This window comes from Vigna umbellata, chromosome 11 (genome assembly GCF_029865625.1).
Source record: "Vigna umbellata cultivar VRB3 chromosome 11, Vumbellata_1.0, whole genome shotgun sequence".
NCBI lineage: Eukaryota > Viridiplantae > Streptophyta > Magnoliopsida > Fabales > Fabaceae > Vigna > Vigna umbellata.
In genome coordinates this window covers 31,529,428-31,545,864 of record NC_142175.1, presented here as the reverse complement: position 1 = coordinate 31,545,864, position 16,437 = coordinate 31,529,428, and the positions used below count along the sequence as shown (strand labels likewise).

The 16,437-nt window shown below is 28.5% G+C and overlaps 1 protein-coding gene across 1 annotated transcript; it reads right to left on the bottom strand.

Annotated features, from left to right (window-relative positions):
- Positions 1-11,320: 11,320 nt before the first annotated feature.
- On the bottom strand, positions 11,321-14,409 carry LOC124823772 (protein IQ-DOMAIN 7-like). The gene is made up of 5 exons (XM_047296064.2): positions 14,134-14,409; positions 13,811-14,047; positions 12,773-12,973; positions 12,544-12,657; positions 11,321-12,355 (listed from the first exon to the last, which is right to left on the bottom strand). The coding sequence occupies exons 1-5, from the start codon at positions 14,197-14,199 to the stop codon at positions 11,681-11,683; spliced, it is 1,293 nt and encodes a 430-aa protein (XP_047152020.2). The 5' UTR covers positions 14,200-14,409; the 3' UTR covers positions 11,321-11,680.
- Positions 14,410-16,437: the final 2,028 nt, after the last annotated feature.

Here is a 16,437-nt window from a genome sequence, read left to right as displayed (position 1 = left end):
GAATAGCTAAAAGCTGCTATGTCACCCTGCAGAACTTGTAGGTCTTATAAAGGATGCTTCATTGCTCACTGTGTTGATGGTGTTAATGGGGTGTACACGTGTAACACATGCAGTTGGTAGGACCCTATGTGTTGCCAGGTCCCACATCGATACATAATACATAAACATATATACTCACGATGTTTTGTTCACAAAGCAACTCTTACTTTGTTTTAAGCGTGTCACGTTATACTACACTCCTCAAATTTATTTATTAATACTTCTGATAAATACTTGCCACCAATAAAAAAGATAAAGAGAATAATTATGAGAAAAATAATATAACATTGTATTAAAAGCTTTCAAATCTTTTATATATATATATATGTATATTTTTTTTGTTTTTTCGTGACAAATGTGAGAAACTTTTTAGATATGGATTATAAAAAAGTAAATTTTATATTTAAAAAAATAAAATATAAAAAATATTATCAAACAAATATAAAAAATTTATGTGTATCAAAATATATTTTACAAACTTTTAATTCTTAAATCAACCAGTAAAAGTAGTTGAACGTAAATGTATCTATTTACAGTGTTTAAAGAAACAATTACGGAAAGACAAATATTACTAGCTACTAGTAAGAAAATTAGATGACACTGAAATATCATGTTTAAAAGGACAGAAAAAGTACAATTATCTCCCTTATCATAGTATTTTTCTCTAAAAGTGTCATTATTTTTACCATAAATAAAAAAATAAAACATTTATCTAAATATTTTATTTCCCTTATAAAGAAAAATATAAAAGTAGGAAAACAAACATTTTACAGAAAACAATACTCAAATACTGTTATTTCTAAATTAAAATGAATCTTACAACAAAAATAATTAATAGTAAAATATTATCTTAATGAATTGACGATACAAGTGATTGACACTATTCTTTATTCAAAACTTTAAAACAATGAATTAATAGGTCTTTAATTTTTATATAATGTTTTACTTTCTCATTCTATTCAAATTGAAACTTTGACTTACAGTTAATTTTCAAAATAACTATATGCTTCTACTAACTTCACCTTTAATGTTTTTTTATTTACTATTATATTACTTACCATTTGTGGATATATGGTAAATTTTGATGTATTTTGTTGATTACATACCAGGTCAATAATTTTGCTTTTAATATATAGAAAATTTGTAATATGATACCTTTACGAAGAAAACATCTTAACAATTTCATTTTAATAATATAATAATACATATTAACACTTTAAATTAAAAATTAAGAAAAATATAATTAATTATCAAATAGTTGTGTATTAGTGGGTTGTGAAGATATTAATTTCGAAATAGCTAAAAGAAGTCGACAAAGAATGAGATTGTATTATTGGAAGGGGTCAAGAACATCTCCGACAACTGAATACTTTCTATCAAATTAAAGATCGTTAACTTTTTCTTTCCATAATCAAAGTTCCAATAAAAATATTAATTATTATTAGGATTAAGTAGAAAAATTATAATTTAAAAGACCAATTCAATAAACTAAGAAACTCCATCATAAACTTAAATACCACACAAAATTATATTTTTCTTTTTTTAATTTCTGATTGTTTATTCTTTGTCTCTAATTATTGCATTGAAAATGATGAATTGTTGAGGAGTTGAATAAATTTTGGCTGCAAAGGGAAAGAGAAAATGTTTTTGAGATTTAGAAGGAAATGATTTGATATTGATCTGTTTGTTGAAATTGCTCTCTTTGAATTGATGGTATGATAAAGAGACATAACTTTAAGGGAGAAATATTTATATACATGTATGATAGATGTGCTGACTACAAGAAAGGAATAATATGTCTCTTTTGCTTGAAAACACAAAAAAAAAAAAAAAAAATCACGTGAAAATCATTGGTGATTAAAGGTGGAGTTAAGTGAAAGCATATAGAGTGGTCAAGGCCTAACACAATTTCCTAATTATTTTATCTTTATTACTGCAAAAGTGTACTTTTTTTGGTACCTTTTTTCCACAGTATAATTTAATGTATAAAGTCTCTTTTACTTTGTAAAAAAGACTAAGCACTCAGCATTCACTACTTCTTAACTATTCATTAGATAACTCTAATGGTTTAATTAGTTATATATGTTTCTATAACTTCTTCATCTAGGTAAATCTGTTTAGTTTTAGAGAATAAATAAACACAACAATTTATATATAACAACATAAGCATACATGCAATAACATAATGAAAGAAAGAAGGGAATGAATCCTAAAATACATATCAATGTTTATGATTTATTTTTGTTATTAGTGCCAATAAATATATATAGATACATAAATAATTCAATTTTCTTAAAAATTAATTTTAAATTTAATCAATTCTTATAAATATGACTTTGATTACATTAAAATTGTATATTATTGACAAAGAAATATTCGTCAATAATTCAAGTTAATTGATAGTGAAAATATATTAGTAAAATGGTCAAATGTTAATTTTATCGGTGAATCACAAAATTTGTTAATAATTATTGACGATTATAAATTTGTTGATAAATATATGTTGGTAATTAATGATAAATTTTGACTATCCGTAAATGTTATGACTTTTTTTCCTTCTTTTTATTCTTCCTCTTTCTTTTCCAACTTTGGCCGTCATCGAAGTTGAAGGGTCGTCACACTTTCTCGATCTCTTTCTTCTCCTCTATTTCTTCTTTTTTTTTTTCTAATCCTCTTCCTTTCCCTCTTTCTCCTCATTTCCTTCTTTTTCTTCCTTCTTCTCATTCTATTGTTTTTCTCTCTTTTTTTCTTTTCTTCTTCTCACTCATCTCCCTTTAATATATAAAAAAATCTCATCAAACTTGATAAAAAATTTATTACTCATTTTACCAACAGATTTACAAATTACCAACAAAATTGGTTGTCTTATATATTACCGATGGAAATATTCATCATAATACAAATTCTAATTTATTAATGGATCTTACCAATGGAATAATTAATGATGAAAATATTTGTCGGTAATTTAAATTCTAAAATCCATTAGTGAATTCGACATAATTACAAATATTATTATAGTGTTTTAAGATGATGTTTGTACCCACTTATATATTATAAATTGATTTTATTTTTAGTCGATATGAGATCTTCAATACACTCTCATATCAAGTCATATATATCAAGCGTAAGACTAAACATTAAGAGAGTTGTTCAATTATTATGAATGTATAACACATTGTAAAATTAACTAGGTAGGAAAATTATTTGTAATACGTTATATGTATCGTTTGATCGATCAGTTCACCATAGATCATTTATGACCGTGAGTCAACCATAGACCGATCGATTCAACCAGGTTGAATCCTCTATTAAGCCCCCAATGAACTCGGTCAGATACCAAGCAAACCGGTCAGTTAGGTCAAATACATTAATCTTAATATTGATAAACTTAAGAGTAAAATATGATTATACACAATTGGGTCGCAATTAGGTCGATGTTAATTAAAAGTTTATCTCTAAACCTATAAATATATGTTTGAGATAAGGAAATAGATAACGACATTTACTATTACATTGATTGCTAATTGTCAATGTTAAACTAACTTTGGTATTAAAGTGTCTTTTTCTGTAGTACCCTTGAATCTGTTTAACACAGCACTTAGACTTCTTAACAATATTCAAATTTTAGACAATATAACACAGTTTAGACCGTTGACTTCCACCCACGCTCGAAACCTTATATATTCATAAAATATATGTAATGTTGGGTGTATAAAACATTTAGTTATCGATTATTTAGCTGCATAATAATTATGAAAAATAAAATTTAAAATAAATGTAAGAATATTTTAATAATTTTTTATTTATTGATTGATTTATTATAATATGCGTAAGGAAATTTTAACGGTAAATAAAATGAGATGGAGATAGTAATAAATGAATGTGATGGTATATGCTTAAAATGCAATTCATTGTGTATCACGAAATTATACACGTGTGGTTCATTTAACACCCTTAATTTTAATTTAATTATAGTTTTTGTTAGTATTTTTTTAATTTAAATCAATGGCGTTAAATACAATAGTTATTACAGGAGATATAGTTAATACAAATAAATAACGTTATTTATATAATCTAAATATCAACAATAAATATTCAGTTAAAGTTATTTATTCTTAAATAACATAAAGTAAATCTTATTTATTCATAAGATGAGGTACGCACAATAAATTTGAGAATTTTTTATATATTATTTTTATAATACAATTTTATTTAGTGTGAAATTTTTAACTCATACTTAATTAAGCGTAATATAACTGATAATAAAATAATATCCTAATTGATGTAAATTGTATATGTACACTGCTCTCATGTGAAATTATTAATTTATGAATATAAATTTATCTAGCTATAAAATAAAAGTTAATGGTGATACTATGGTTAAAAAAATAAAAAATAATTATTTTGGCCTTGTGATTAGGTCAATATTAGCATTTGAGAGCTTTGGAGAAATAATCTTCAAATATTTTCTTTCCCAACATGATGGCTTGGTGTACAACTTCAAGCAATTTATAATAAAATGACTTTGGTGTGTATATATAATAAGAAATAAATAAAAAAAATTAAATAATATGCCATGTGTTAACTTTGTAAATAAGCAATAAGACTTTATAATAATCATATCCCCTAGAAAAATAAACATTGAATATTTTAGTGTTTCTCATTAGCTTCTTGAATGATAAAAACAAAAACATTGAACCTTTGTAGTGAGTGAAAATATGTGTTTCTTATGCTCATCACATCCTTAGATTTTAGTTTAATTTTATAGTGAATCACACTTAACTTAAAAGGCATCAAACATATCTTATTAAATAATTAGAATTGTTTAACCTATTAAAATTATTCATATTTATATTTAATAAACATGATTTTTTTTTAAAAAGTTGTTTATTGTATTTATTTTATCTTATTAAATAACTATAATTGTTTAAACAATTAAAACTATTCGTATTTATATTTAATAAACATGATTTTTTATAAAAAAAAAGTTGTTTATTGTATTTATTATGTCGATAATATTTTCCTAAAATGATTGCCTTCGAGATTTTCTTATTTAAAAAAAAAATCAAGGACTTCCTCTTCCTTTTCTTCTTTTAATTTAGCTCTCAAAATTTCCACTAAATATGAGAGTGTTTTTATCTTAGAAAATTAGAAAGCGTTTTCATAAAATGAGAAGAAAAACTTTTAGAAAAATAATTATAATATTTTATCACAATTTAGAGAGATCAAGCTATAAACATCTAAATTCTTAAAGCATATACTATTCTTTCTTAAACTCTCATTGTATTAAACATATATCGATTATATATATATATATATATATATATATATATATATGATAGATAGGTTAAAAAACCAGATGTCAATATCAATGCTCATAAACACGTTTCTTTATGTTATATGAGCATGCAACCTAGTTATAACAATTATAATTTTTGTAAAATATTGTACAATAATTTTATTTACCATTTAATAATTTAATTAGGTAACAATGTTTTAGTATTTCATTGTTGCTTAACATAATTACGAAAATTGAAATGTACGATTGAGTTAATTATGATTGAATAATACAAGAAAGCGACCAAGTAAATCTAATTAAATTGTTGAGCATCTCATTATGATAGAACGGAAAGCAAAGGAAGAAAATATGCTTTTTTCCTTCTGTCATCTTAATCATTGGTTGTGCTTCAATAATTTCATTTCTGAATTTATGCATCATATTTTAATATTTCCACAGTTTTTCTTTTTCAAAAATGAATTGATTCAATGAAGCTTAATTTCAACTTGATATCACTTTTTTTTTATTCAAGTTTATGAATCTAGTTTATGACTTTGAATACTAGGATCTAAGAACATTTAAAATTTATTGATTTTGTAAAATTTCATCCTTATAAATTGGTTTTGTAAAATTAAATTAGATTTAAAATTTATTTTTTAAAATACTATAATTTTAAATTATTAAGTTATTATAAAATCATCAACTTTAATCATATCCTTTTATTTATGAACTCAAACATAACCTGATAAAATGATTGGTCTACTTTTATACTTAATAAAACTTAAAACAATAGTTTTGTATATAACTTTATGGATTTAGTTTATACAAAAGTGATTATTATAAAATTTATCATATAATTTAAAATTATAAAATATTGTACTAACTATACACAAGAATGATTGATAAAACAAATGAGGTTTATTCTTATAATATATACGTACATACAGCACACTAAACTAACACTATAATCACTAATTATTTTTTTATTATTAAAATTGATTATTATTTATGGATTTTCTGTGTAGAAATTTTATTAACACGTTTTTCCATGATTGTGTAGTTTCAAGTGCATTGAAAAAAAAGTTAAGTTAGTACATTATATGCCTATTGAACTCAAACTTTGTACAAAATCTTGAGGTCAAATAAGAGAGAGGCCTTTGTTGAGTGCAGTATATATTCTATTCATCAACTTATCTTTTTGTATATGTTTGTTTGTTTGGATAGTATTGTTAACTATTTGCTTCTTTCATCATTAGTGTCATGCTCCTTTGCTATTTTTCATTATCTTTAGTGCACACTTTAGACAAGTAATGCTAAATTTAATCAAATTCGTTATTGTTTACCAGAAGGAGTCAATTTATTCCCTTGCCTTTTTAATCATTTTCAACCATTTTAATATAGTAACAACATTGAGATAATTAAAAGGTGAAACTTTAGAAGTGTTCTTGGTAAAAGTGGGTGAATTAGGTTGTTCTATAGAATCATTCCTGGTTTGAACTTGCTTTTTATGTCTTGAATTCTCTTATATGTTGTAGATCATTTCAAGGTGTACACTCTTTAGTTGGATGGTCAATAACAATTTGTTATTGCTATGTAAGTTAGTTAGATTTTTGTATTTAGCTTTAAAGTTGGGAATTCAAGTGTAAGTCTAAGTTACACATTTGATAGAAATGAAAAAGTATAGTACTATATTAGGATGAAAGACCCATTAACTCATTGTTTTAAGGTTTTTGGTAGAGAATGGTGTCAATCCTTTATATGATTAGGCTCATATGTCATTGACATTTTTGTCATAAAGTTGAAAATATATAAATTCTTTGTTTTTTAAATTTTGGATAAAAAATAATTTCTAGAGTTTAAGTTTCACGTTGAATAAAATTAAGGAAGTTAAACATTCTATAGTAATAGTTTAAGTTTAAGTAATTCTCCCTTAAAACAATTCATCAAGTGATATCAGATTTGTCTTAAGAAATATAATGTCATGAAACATATCTATAGATATTTTAGAAGAATGGAAGACATTGATCTCATATTCAAGAGTGATTCGCAATGCACTCTTGTTGGTTGTATACATTAGTAGGATGATGATGGCATAACAATTCATATTGGTTGTATCACCAAAACTCATTGTATCTTATTTGTGTATATATGAGACTTGATTCATCTCCATGTCGGGTGCTTCTATGCTTGTTTCTATCTCATTCTTTGTTGTAAAGTGATATTGAGTTTCGTTCCAGCAATTTAAACACATTATTACATTATAAATTTTCAGACCTATGTTCTATACAACAGCAAAAAGCTTGTAGGAGTTCGTATGTGTTGCTTTTGGAGAGAAAAAGTGAAGGCTTAGAATGCTTGTGTTGGAAGAAAGGGTTAGTCCAAAAACAAGATTCGTAATTAATTGTTTCACATGCCTATTTAATACAACCAGACTCTTTTTCTTTATTTGTTGAGCCATCAGTGGACACTGTAGATGTCAGAGTTTTGTTTTTTCCCAGCTTATGGAGAAATCATAACAAGTACATGCAAGAATGCTATGCTCTTCTTTGTCCTTTCCTTAGTCCAGATTGATTTTGGTATGTGTCATTTTCACCCTAAAACTTATTTCCTTTTATTCCTCCTCAAGATTAGAGCGGTCAAAACGGGTCATCCGATCCGATCCGATCCAGTCCATCATGGGTTGATCACTTAGTGAGTTAATTCAACCCGGTTTATTTATTAGCGAGTCATAAAAATTTGAACCCGGCTCGACCCACCACGGGTTGGCTCACTTAATTACAATTTTTTTAAAATAAAAAAAATTACAAACTTTCTATAATACAAATCTAAACAAATTTCACTCCCAAATTTCACTTCCAACATGAGTGTTTAATTAATTTTGAAAATAAGAAACTTAAATAATTTTTTCAAGCAAAAACAAAATAATAAATATTATTTTATAAAATTAAAATTAATTTTTAATAAAATAAAATTAGGTAGGTGGGGCCCATCACGGGTTCAACTCGCATGAGCCGGGTTGAAATCTGACCCACATAAAAAAAATATAATTTTTTCTAATCCAACTCAGCTCAAACCCGTGGTGGACCGGATTAGCTCGTGGGTTGTGACCCATTTTAACCGCTCTACTCAAGATAGTGCAGGAATTCAAGTTTTCCTGTTACAAGGAAACCAATATCAACATACCTTTTCTTTTAGAATGCTTTAGATAGCAGAACAATAACGAAACTAAACAATGTTGGCTCACAAATCACTGCACATATGATTTTTTTCGTTGGATAATTATAATGGTGATTGAACAAAAATTGTAAACAAGCTTTGACATTGTCATTCCATGAACATAAAAGGAGAAACTGAACAAACTTATAGTGAAGAATTGGCTCAGTAAAACCTTGTACAGAAGAATCCTAGATAGTTTGACATGTCTTAGACAATGTGTTTATATGCAGTAGAACATGTGAGTAGACAACTAGTCTTATAGCGTCTACTCAGGCTTGTGCAATTGGTTAGAATCATCTTATGAGTTCGTCTAATGTTTACTCAGTTATATTACAAAAAGGACTGTTCATGTTCATGTGACTTCCAAATGAGTATAGACATGTCTCATGCATGTCAGTTATATCTTGTATAAATAGGTCCCGCTAATGTTTGAGCTGTATTATTGAGGGAGATTTAGAATCTTTTAAGTTATGATCTTTGATATAATGAATTCTTCTGTAAATATAAACTGGAGTTCGTTAATTCTTGAGTCATACTATTATTTTATTCGTTATTGGACTATTAATTAATGTACAGTTTTATGCAGGATACGTATATATCTTTAGGAGAAAGTATGTTAGAAGTTTTACATCGATTACAGATAAGGTCAATTTAAAATATATATGTAGATGCAAACATCACCTTACATATGAGGTTGAGTTAGACTTATATGTGTCAATGAGTGAATTTGTGAGCTATTCCATAAACTTATGTTTGAACTGTCATGTGTGTCCAATGAAGAATTGGTTCTGATACATGTAACACAGTGGCCATATTGATCTTATCAGTATTGCTGAAGCAATAATAGGAATGTAAATCAAAATGAAAACAGATAAAATATTCTTGGTATGGCAATGAAACAAAAGCTACAATTGCCCCACAGAAAAAGGGATATCCATGAAAGTAGAGCTCCTAATAGAAGACCCCACTTTGTATTTCTTCTGTTCATGGCAACCCTCGAAAAAGGAAGTTTGCATACTTACTCCAAATTGAAGAAAGGTTACCACACTTGAGAATCCATTAAAAAAAATATTTACAACTTTTGGTAGCATCCTGATTTTTTGCCACTGTTAGCGCATACTCTCACGTGGGAATCCTGTAAACATAATAGCAACCTACGTAGGCCATGCACTAGGCACAAGTCAAACTTTAACGCCTTGGAGATACTGCCTTAAAGTCTCACTTACCAGTTTTTGTCCATGCCTCTGAAATTGACCTATGAACTGTTATTTGGAACCGAAAATATTTTATCAGTATATTATTTGTGTCCATCAATTTTCTTTCTTTGATGCTCAAACTGTTCAGTGACGCACACAAGCCTTTTAAGTGTTGGTGAAGTTCAGCTGTGGTCCTTCTAGAGCATGAGAGACTGGACCAAATGGACCATGCTAGCTGTTGCATCATTGCATCTTATCATTTCATCCTGGACCACAACATTTTTCCAATTGATTACTCTCTGTTTCTTAAGAGGAAATAAGAATCTTTTATACAGCTAAATCATTCTAATCTTGAATTGATGGTTTTTTTATCTTCTCTTTATATTACTGCTGCTACAACAGGTGCTTTTCTTTCTCCAAATTTGATAATGCACTGCAAAAAGTAGAAGGGTTGAAAGAGCAAAGCAAACAAGAAATTAAAAAAGGTTTGAGAGGAATTCAAATTATCCTTATGTAAATATTAATGGAAGAAAGTATTATATAATTTGAAACCATCATTGATCACATCCCAAATAATCTTACCATCTGCCATATAAAGATTAACAAGTCAACCGTGAGCTTTATATATAAATTAGGTTAGATATATTTTTAGTCTCTAAACTTATATGTAAAAAAAATTGGTTTATGTCTCAAACTTTGATACAATTTGGATTTTAAAAATGAATAAATCTATATATATATTTTTTTTAATCTAATTATGTAAATTTTGTTTAACATGTTATGTAACATTTGAGTTGTTTATATAATTTGAGACGTTATAACTCAAATATAATCTTAAAATATTGTTTAACACGTTAAAAACAATTGACGTCATTGTTTATATACACTCAGTTTTTTAATTTGAGAATCTAAATATATTAAAGTTTAAAACATAAACAAATTCTAATTTTACGTCTAAGATTATAGATAAAAGCAAATTTTAATCCTAAAGATTAATTTGAGAACTTTAGATTTACATAGTTATGTTTATGTTTAACACTTCTTTTGTTGTAGCTCTTAACTGTTTAATATTTATGCATGGCAGACACAAACCAATTTGACAGTAGACTTAATATTGCTTATATGACAAATAAAGGTTAACAGCAAAAGCATGCCAGAAAGCTACTGCGTGTCTTAATTTTCCATGAATGCGACTTGGTGATTCTTAAAAATCATTATCACGAATTGATATTCAAATATTTATTACTTCGACAAAATGAGTCAACCAGAAGACATCTACTAGCTTTATTTTCTGATATTGAACAGTTCCAAAAACGTGGTAGTTCATATTTTCTAAGAAAATTATACTGAACAGTTCTAGGTTCTGTTTAACACAATCACACACAGGCAACTACATTCCAAAACTATTTCTGCCTTTAAGAATGATGTTTGGTTTATACATACCATTAATATCACAGTGCAATTATATACCTTTAACATAACATGAAAATCCATTCTTAAAATTAGCATGCTATGCCAGAGATTTTACATAAATACTGTATAAATGAAACTGATGTGCTATTTCATCCCTCAAAATCCACTTGCTTATGAATTTAACATACAAACATGCACCCGTGCATATTTTTCACATAATATTAAAGCCAGAACAGTGTCTCTTCTTAAAGCTCATATTTTGTACTACAGTCTTTCTGACAGTACAAAACTTAGAGTGAAATAATTATAAATGTTCCTTCAAAAATATATCCCAAAACAAAGAGATACTGTTCTTAAATTGCCGTAAAACGACCTTACAAATTGAAACAGGGTGTTTTGCATCTTCACACCAAAACACTAGTTGTGTTATCTACACTATCAATTAGTAATTATCTGTGAACTCGGACACACATTCATCTGAAGACATTAAAATGAACAACAAGCTGTTGGGCTCATTGATGGGCTCATGGCAAAGCAACTACTTATCTTCCATTGTATATTGCTTTTGATAACGTGTCCTTAAAGGTGTTGCATAGATATTCTTCCACATATTAGCAGAAGGATAGGAACCAGAACTGCTTCTAGTAACTCCGCTAAGTGACACACAATCATCCATAAAAATTCTCTTAGAATTCTGAGAAAAACACCTATAGGGTTTCAGTTTAGCTTTGGTTGATGCTGTCAGATTCATGTAGCTTGGTTTACAAACATTTCCTTCCTCTGTTGTGTCCACTATAACATTGTTGGTAGATGGCACAGGTGGTGATTCAGATGTGCATGAAGTTGACAAAGGGCTATCATCATACATGCATTCAGAGCTTATGGATGAAGATGATGGAGTTGATTGACTAGTCGTAAGTGACTTAGATGAAATCCTGGTTGTCACAACATTCCTTCTTGCTTTGACTGAGCTATTTTGTTGATCAGAATTCAAGGGAAGAACAAAATGATCACTTTTACTAGTAACTGCTGGAGTCATGTCAGATGAGTCCAAATACATGTCTACCATCGACCTGCTCTCCCATGGTTTTGCAGCCATCCAGCGATCTAACATGCCCCATCCTGAGCTCTTACTATCTAGACTGCGGTGCTTGAGAGGAGGAATCACTGCCCTAGCACCTTTTGAGTTTGGACTAGCACTCACTGTTGATTTCTGAAAGCAAGTAGATTTCATTGAAGCAGATATATATTAGCAATCGTCTACTGTTGATACTACAAATAAGACAAATGATTGATGGGTTTTGGAGTGTCAGCATAGCTGAGATGTCAAAATTCACACTGTTATCTAACATGACCTTATTTTGGATACTACAATAAAGCATATATTTTCTACTCCATTACCTGCTTAGACTGAGAGTATGCCTTTGTCCTATCCCTCTTAACTGCTCCTTCCAGCCTCATCTGTAATTTTGCCTTAACTTCTTCCGCGGTTCCTGGAATGTTACACCATCCTTGCTGCAATAACATGGCAAATTTTGCTAAAAGTTAACATCTCTTACCAATTTAACATGGCTTTAACATTACAGAATGTAACAAAATCTCGAGGGAAATTGTGAAAAACTTATGATACCTCAGCTTGCTGAACAGGGTCAGCTTCATTGCAGGGCTCACTGACAGCTTTCCCCACATTCCTTGCCTTGACACGTGCTTGAACTCGCACAAGAGCCTGCATGCATCTTAGAGTAACAGCTGCTTGCTTCCTCACTTGCCAACCACGAAATATAGCTTGCAACCTCACCACTGCTCTCAGGGCCCTCAAAGCTCGTCTTGCCTTCAACATAAATACATTAACACATGGAATATACTTTCAGTTCACTATTAATGAAACTCCAAACACAGTGAATGAATGACCAATAGAGTGCCAGATCTTTCATCAATTAACCCCCATCAAGAAAATGCAAGAGAATTTCAGAAAACTAAAGAAATTACAGGTCATTGTCCTACACTCTTATTGTGGATAAAACACTGAATTATGTTCCCATAGTACTGCAGCCCCACAAGTCCATACCCAACCATGCCAATAGCAGCAAATCAAAGTAAAACACTGAACCTCAAAACTCAGAAAAATCTTATCTTTAGTAATACTCACATCACAGCTAGAACTGTCACTACCATTTTGCTTGTTTTAATACAATATGTTATGTTAATTAGTTCCTCGCCAATAATTAATTAGAAGTCAGTTTCACCTTGCCTCTTGTACTCTTCGTCATGGATAGATCTATAGTAATACTTTTCCATCTATCTTTACTATGATACATTTCAAAATTGTGAAATTAACAAAACAGAAACAAAAGCACCACGCAACCTATTTGCAATTTTCTACAGAAGCTCATATCATGATAGTATAATTAAGATGTCAGGAAACTAAATTTAACTTCGAATCTTGCCTAGTACTAATTCTTCTGTCCAGAATTCCATGTCTTAAATAATTCAAGTACGGGATAAACCAATGGAATATCTGCTTCTGCTTCTTAAACAGTTAAAACCAGAAACTCATAACAACTAAAAAACCAAAAAGTTAAATAAATCATTGAAGATAGAACAAGATGCATCATGATAACATAAAAGGCTGAACTAAATTGGCTAACTAGAAAAGAGTCCTACTAACCAAGAAACCACGAAACACTGCCTGTATTCGAATGGCAGCCCATTCCTGCTTGATGACCATGAAGTCTTTGAGTGGAGTTCTTACCACAGCAGCCAAAGCAGCAGCAAATGCCCCATCATCCACCACAAAGGACCCACCACCACTCTGCCCCTTCTGCATGGACGATCCAATCCCAAACCCTTCTGAAGTGCCCCTCCATAACTTCCACTTTCTCTTACTCTTGTCACCACCCTTCTCCTGATAAATACAGAAATATACCAAGTAAGCATCACCACGGCCAAACATAGCAAGACCCAAAAAATCCCAACAAAAAATTTACAAACTTGATCAGTTGCGGAGGGCTTCCTGAGAGAAATGAGCGACTTAAGCCATCTCCCAGAACCACCCATTTGAGAAAAGAACCGTTTTTTGAAAAGGACAAGGTGGTAACGCCAAGCGGACTTTGAAGTGAGTTTGAGTTTGAAGCTGGTGTTGTTGCTTGCCTTAATTAAGATATAACGAGAAGCAGAAGAAAAAGTTGAAGAAGTGTTTTGAAATTTGAAATGTTTGCGAAAAGAAAAAGGTGAATGAACAGAGAAAGTACACAAACGGATACGAAGACTTTTTGCTTTTCTGCTGTTCTCATGTCCCACTCACAGTTGACCTCTCATCAATGCCAACACTCACTGCAGGGAAACGCTGTCGTTTTCTGTGGACTCTCCAGGCCCATTGGGTTCAAATAAAGCCCAGCCCAGCCCAACCTTGAAACGTAGAATTTTGCTGCCAAAATTCTTCAAACTGTTATCTTCATCCCACATATTGCTCTGTTTTCTATAACTATTTACTAATATTTTTGTATTCTTGATTTGCATAAACTAGTATAAACTAATTATGATTGGAACTTGAAATATTTATTTTTTAATATGAACGGTTCAATACTCAATGTTAGATGCTAATTATAAAATACTAAATTTATTTCAATTAAGGTAATTTCTCTGAGTTACACAGTCATTAGAATTTTGAAGAAATATTGATATGACAATTTTAAAGAAATACTAACTTTATTTCAATTTAAGAAGATATACAATATTGAATTTATACCTTGCTGATTGAAAATAAAAAAGCCATTCGGAAAATTTTCATCCCTAGTTATAAAAAATAAATATTTCCTCCAAGTACAACAATTAAAGAAAAGCTTAAAAATTTTAAGATTAATAATTTATTATTTAATGAAAGTAAATAAAAATTATATATTATCTAAAACAAAATATATATTTGTATTTCTAAATATATAATATTAATGTAATAATAAATTAAAGGATTTACTCGTATTTTAAGATATAAATAGTTGTACGTGATAAAAAAATATTAAAAAATATAAATTGATCTGAGTAGGCTGTGAGTTATATGAGATGAATATGTCCATGACCATAGACTAAAATGTCCAATTTTTCTCACATTTTTCTTATTGGAGATTATACAGAGGACTGTCCCAAATAAAAATATATAACTCTTTATTTAAATAAGAATATGTTGATTTAAGAAGAAAAAAATAGTGAATGTTAAGAAAATTAAAAATAAAATACTATTGATCTATCGTTTTAATATGGTAAAGATGTGAAATAAATTTTCCTATCCCTTTTATACAATTTTTAATATTGTTCACCGAAAGATAATTGTATTATATATATTACAATATTAAAAGTTGATGGTATACCACTATTTTATCATTTAAATCTCGTTTTCAATGATGTTTCAAAAGATGTAGAATTATCTTTTGGAATGTTGTTTTTGACATGACAACATATATGTCTAGTTCATAATTTCTGTCATACTTTAATAGTGAGTTTGACTATCATCTTTAATAATTCTTTCATACTTATTTTTCAAGTCCTATTTAATCCTTTGTGGTACAACAAATCTAAATTCAGCGTAACAAAAAAATATTAACAATACTGAAATAACTCAACATAACTTTCTAATTCTATTCTGCTTCATTTTCAATTTGTCACAAATTGTATATATTTTGACTTTGAAATTTGTGTTAAATTTCAATAATTTAATTCAGAATTTTTATCTTGAAATTTCTATTCAATTCCAATAAGCTATAACTAATTTAATCTCTTATGAAACTAATTAGGTTCATTTGGAAAATATTAGATTAACAGAGAACTTTACATTTTATCAAATTCCACTAACTTATTTTACTTTTATGTCATTCAAAAGTTAATTAAATGTAATAATTTTTTTTTTGTTTAAAGAAATTATTTTGGTAAAAAATACTACTGAAGATAACTTACTAGTTTTATAATACCTCTTACATGATTATTCTTCTCACTCGATCTAATTTGTTAACTCATGCAAGTAAAATCCAAACAAAATTACATTTGTTGTATTACGACCAACTAATTTTTTATAATTGTATTAAAAACGAAAATAAACAATACATTTTTATTAAAAATACATATGATAAACTAATGTTGTAATCGTATTTTTAATGTGGCAATATTTACATTACTATATAAACTTGATTAAAATTAAAACCAAGTTATAATTATTATATAAAAATGATTAACTTTTCATCGTATTATAAAAACATGTTGTGAAAAACATGTCTTATCCTATTTTATTTTAATTCAATCTAATTG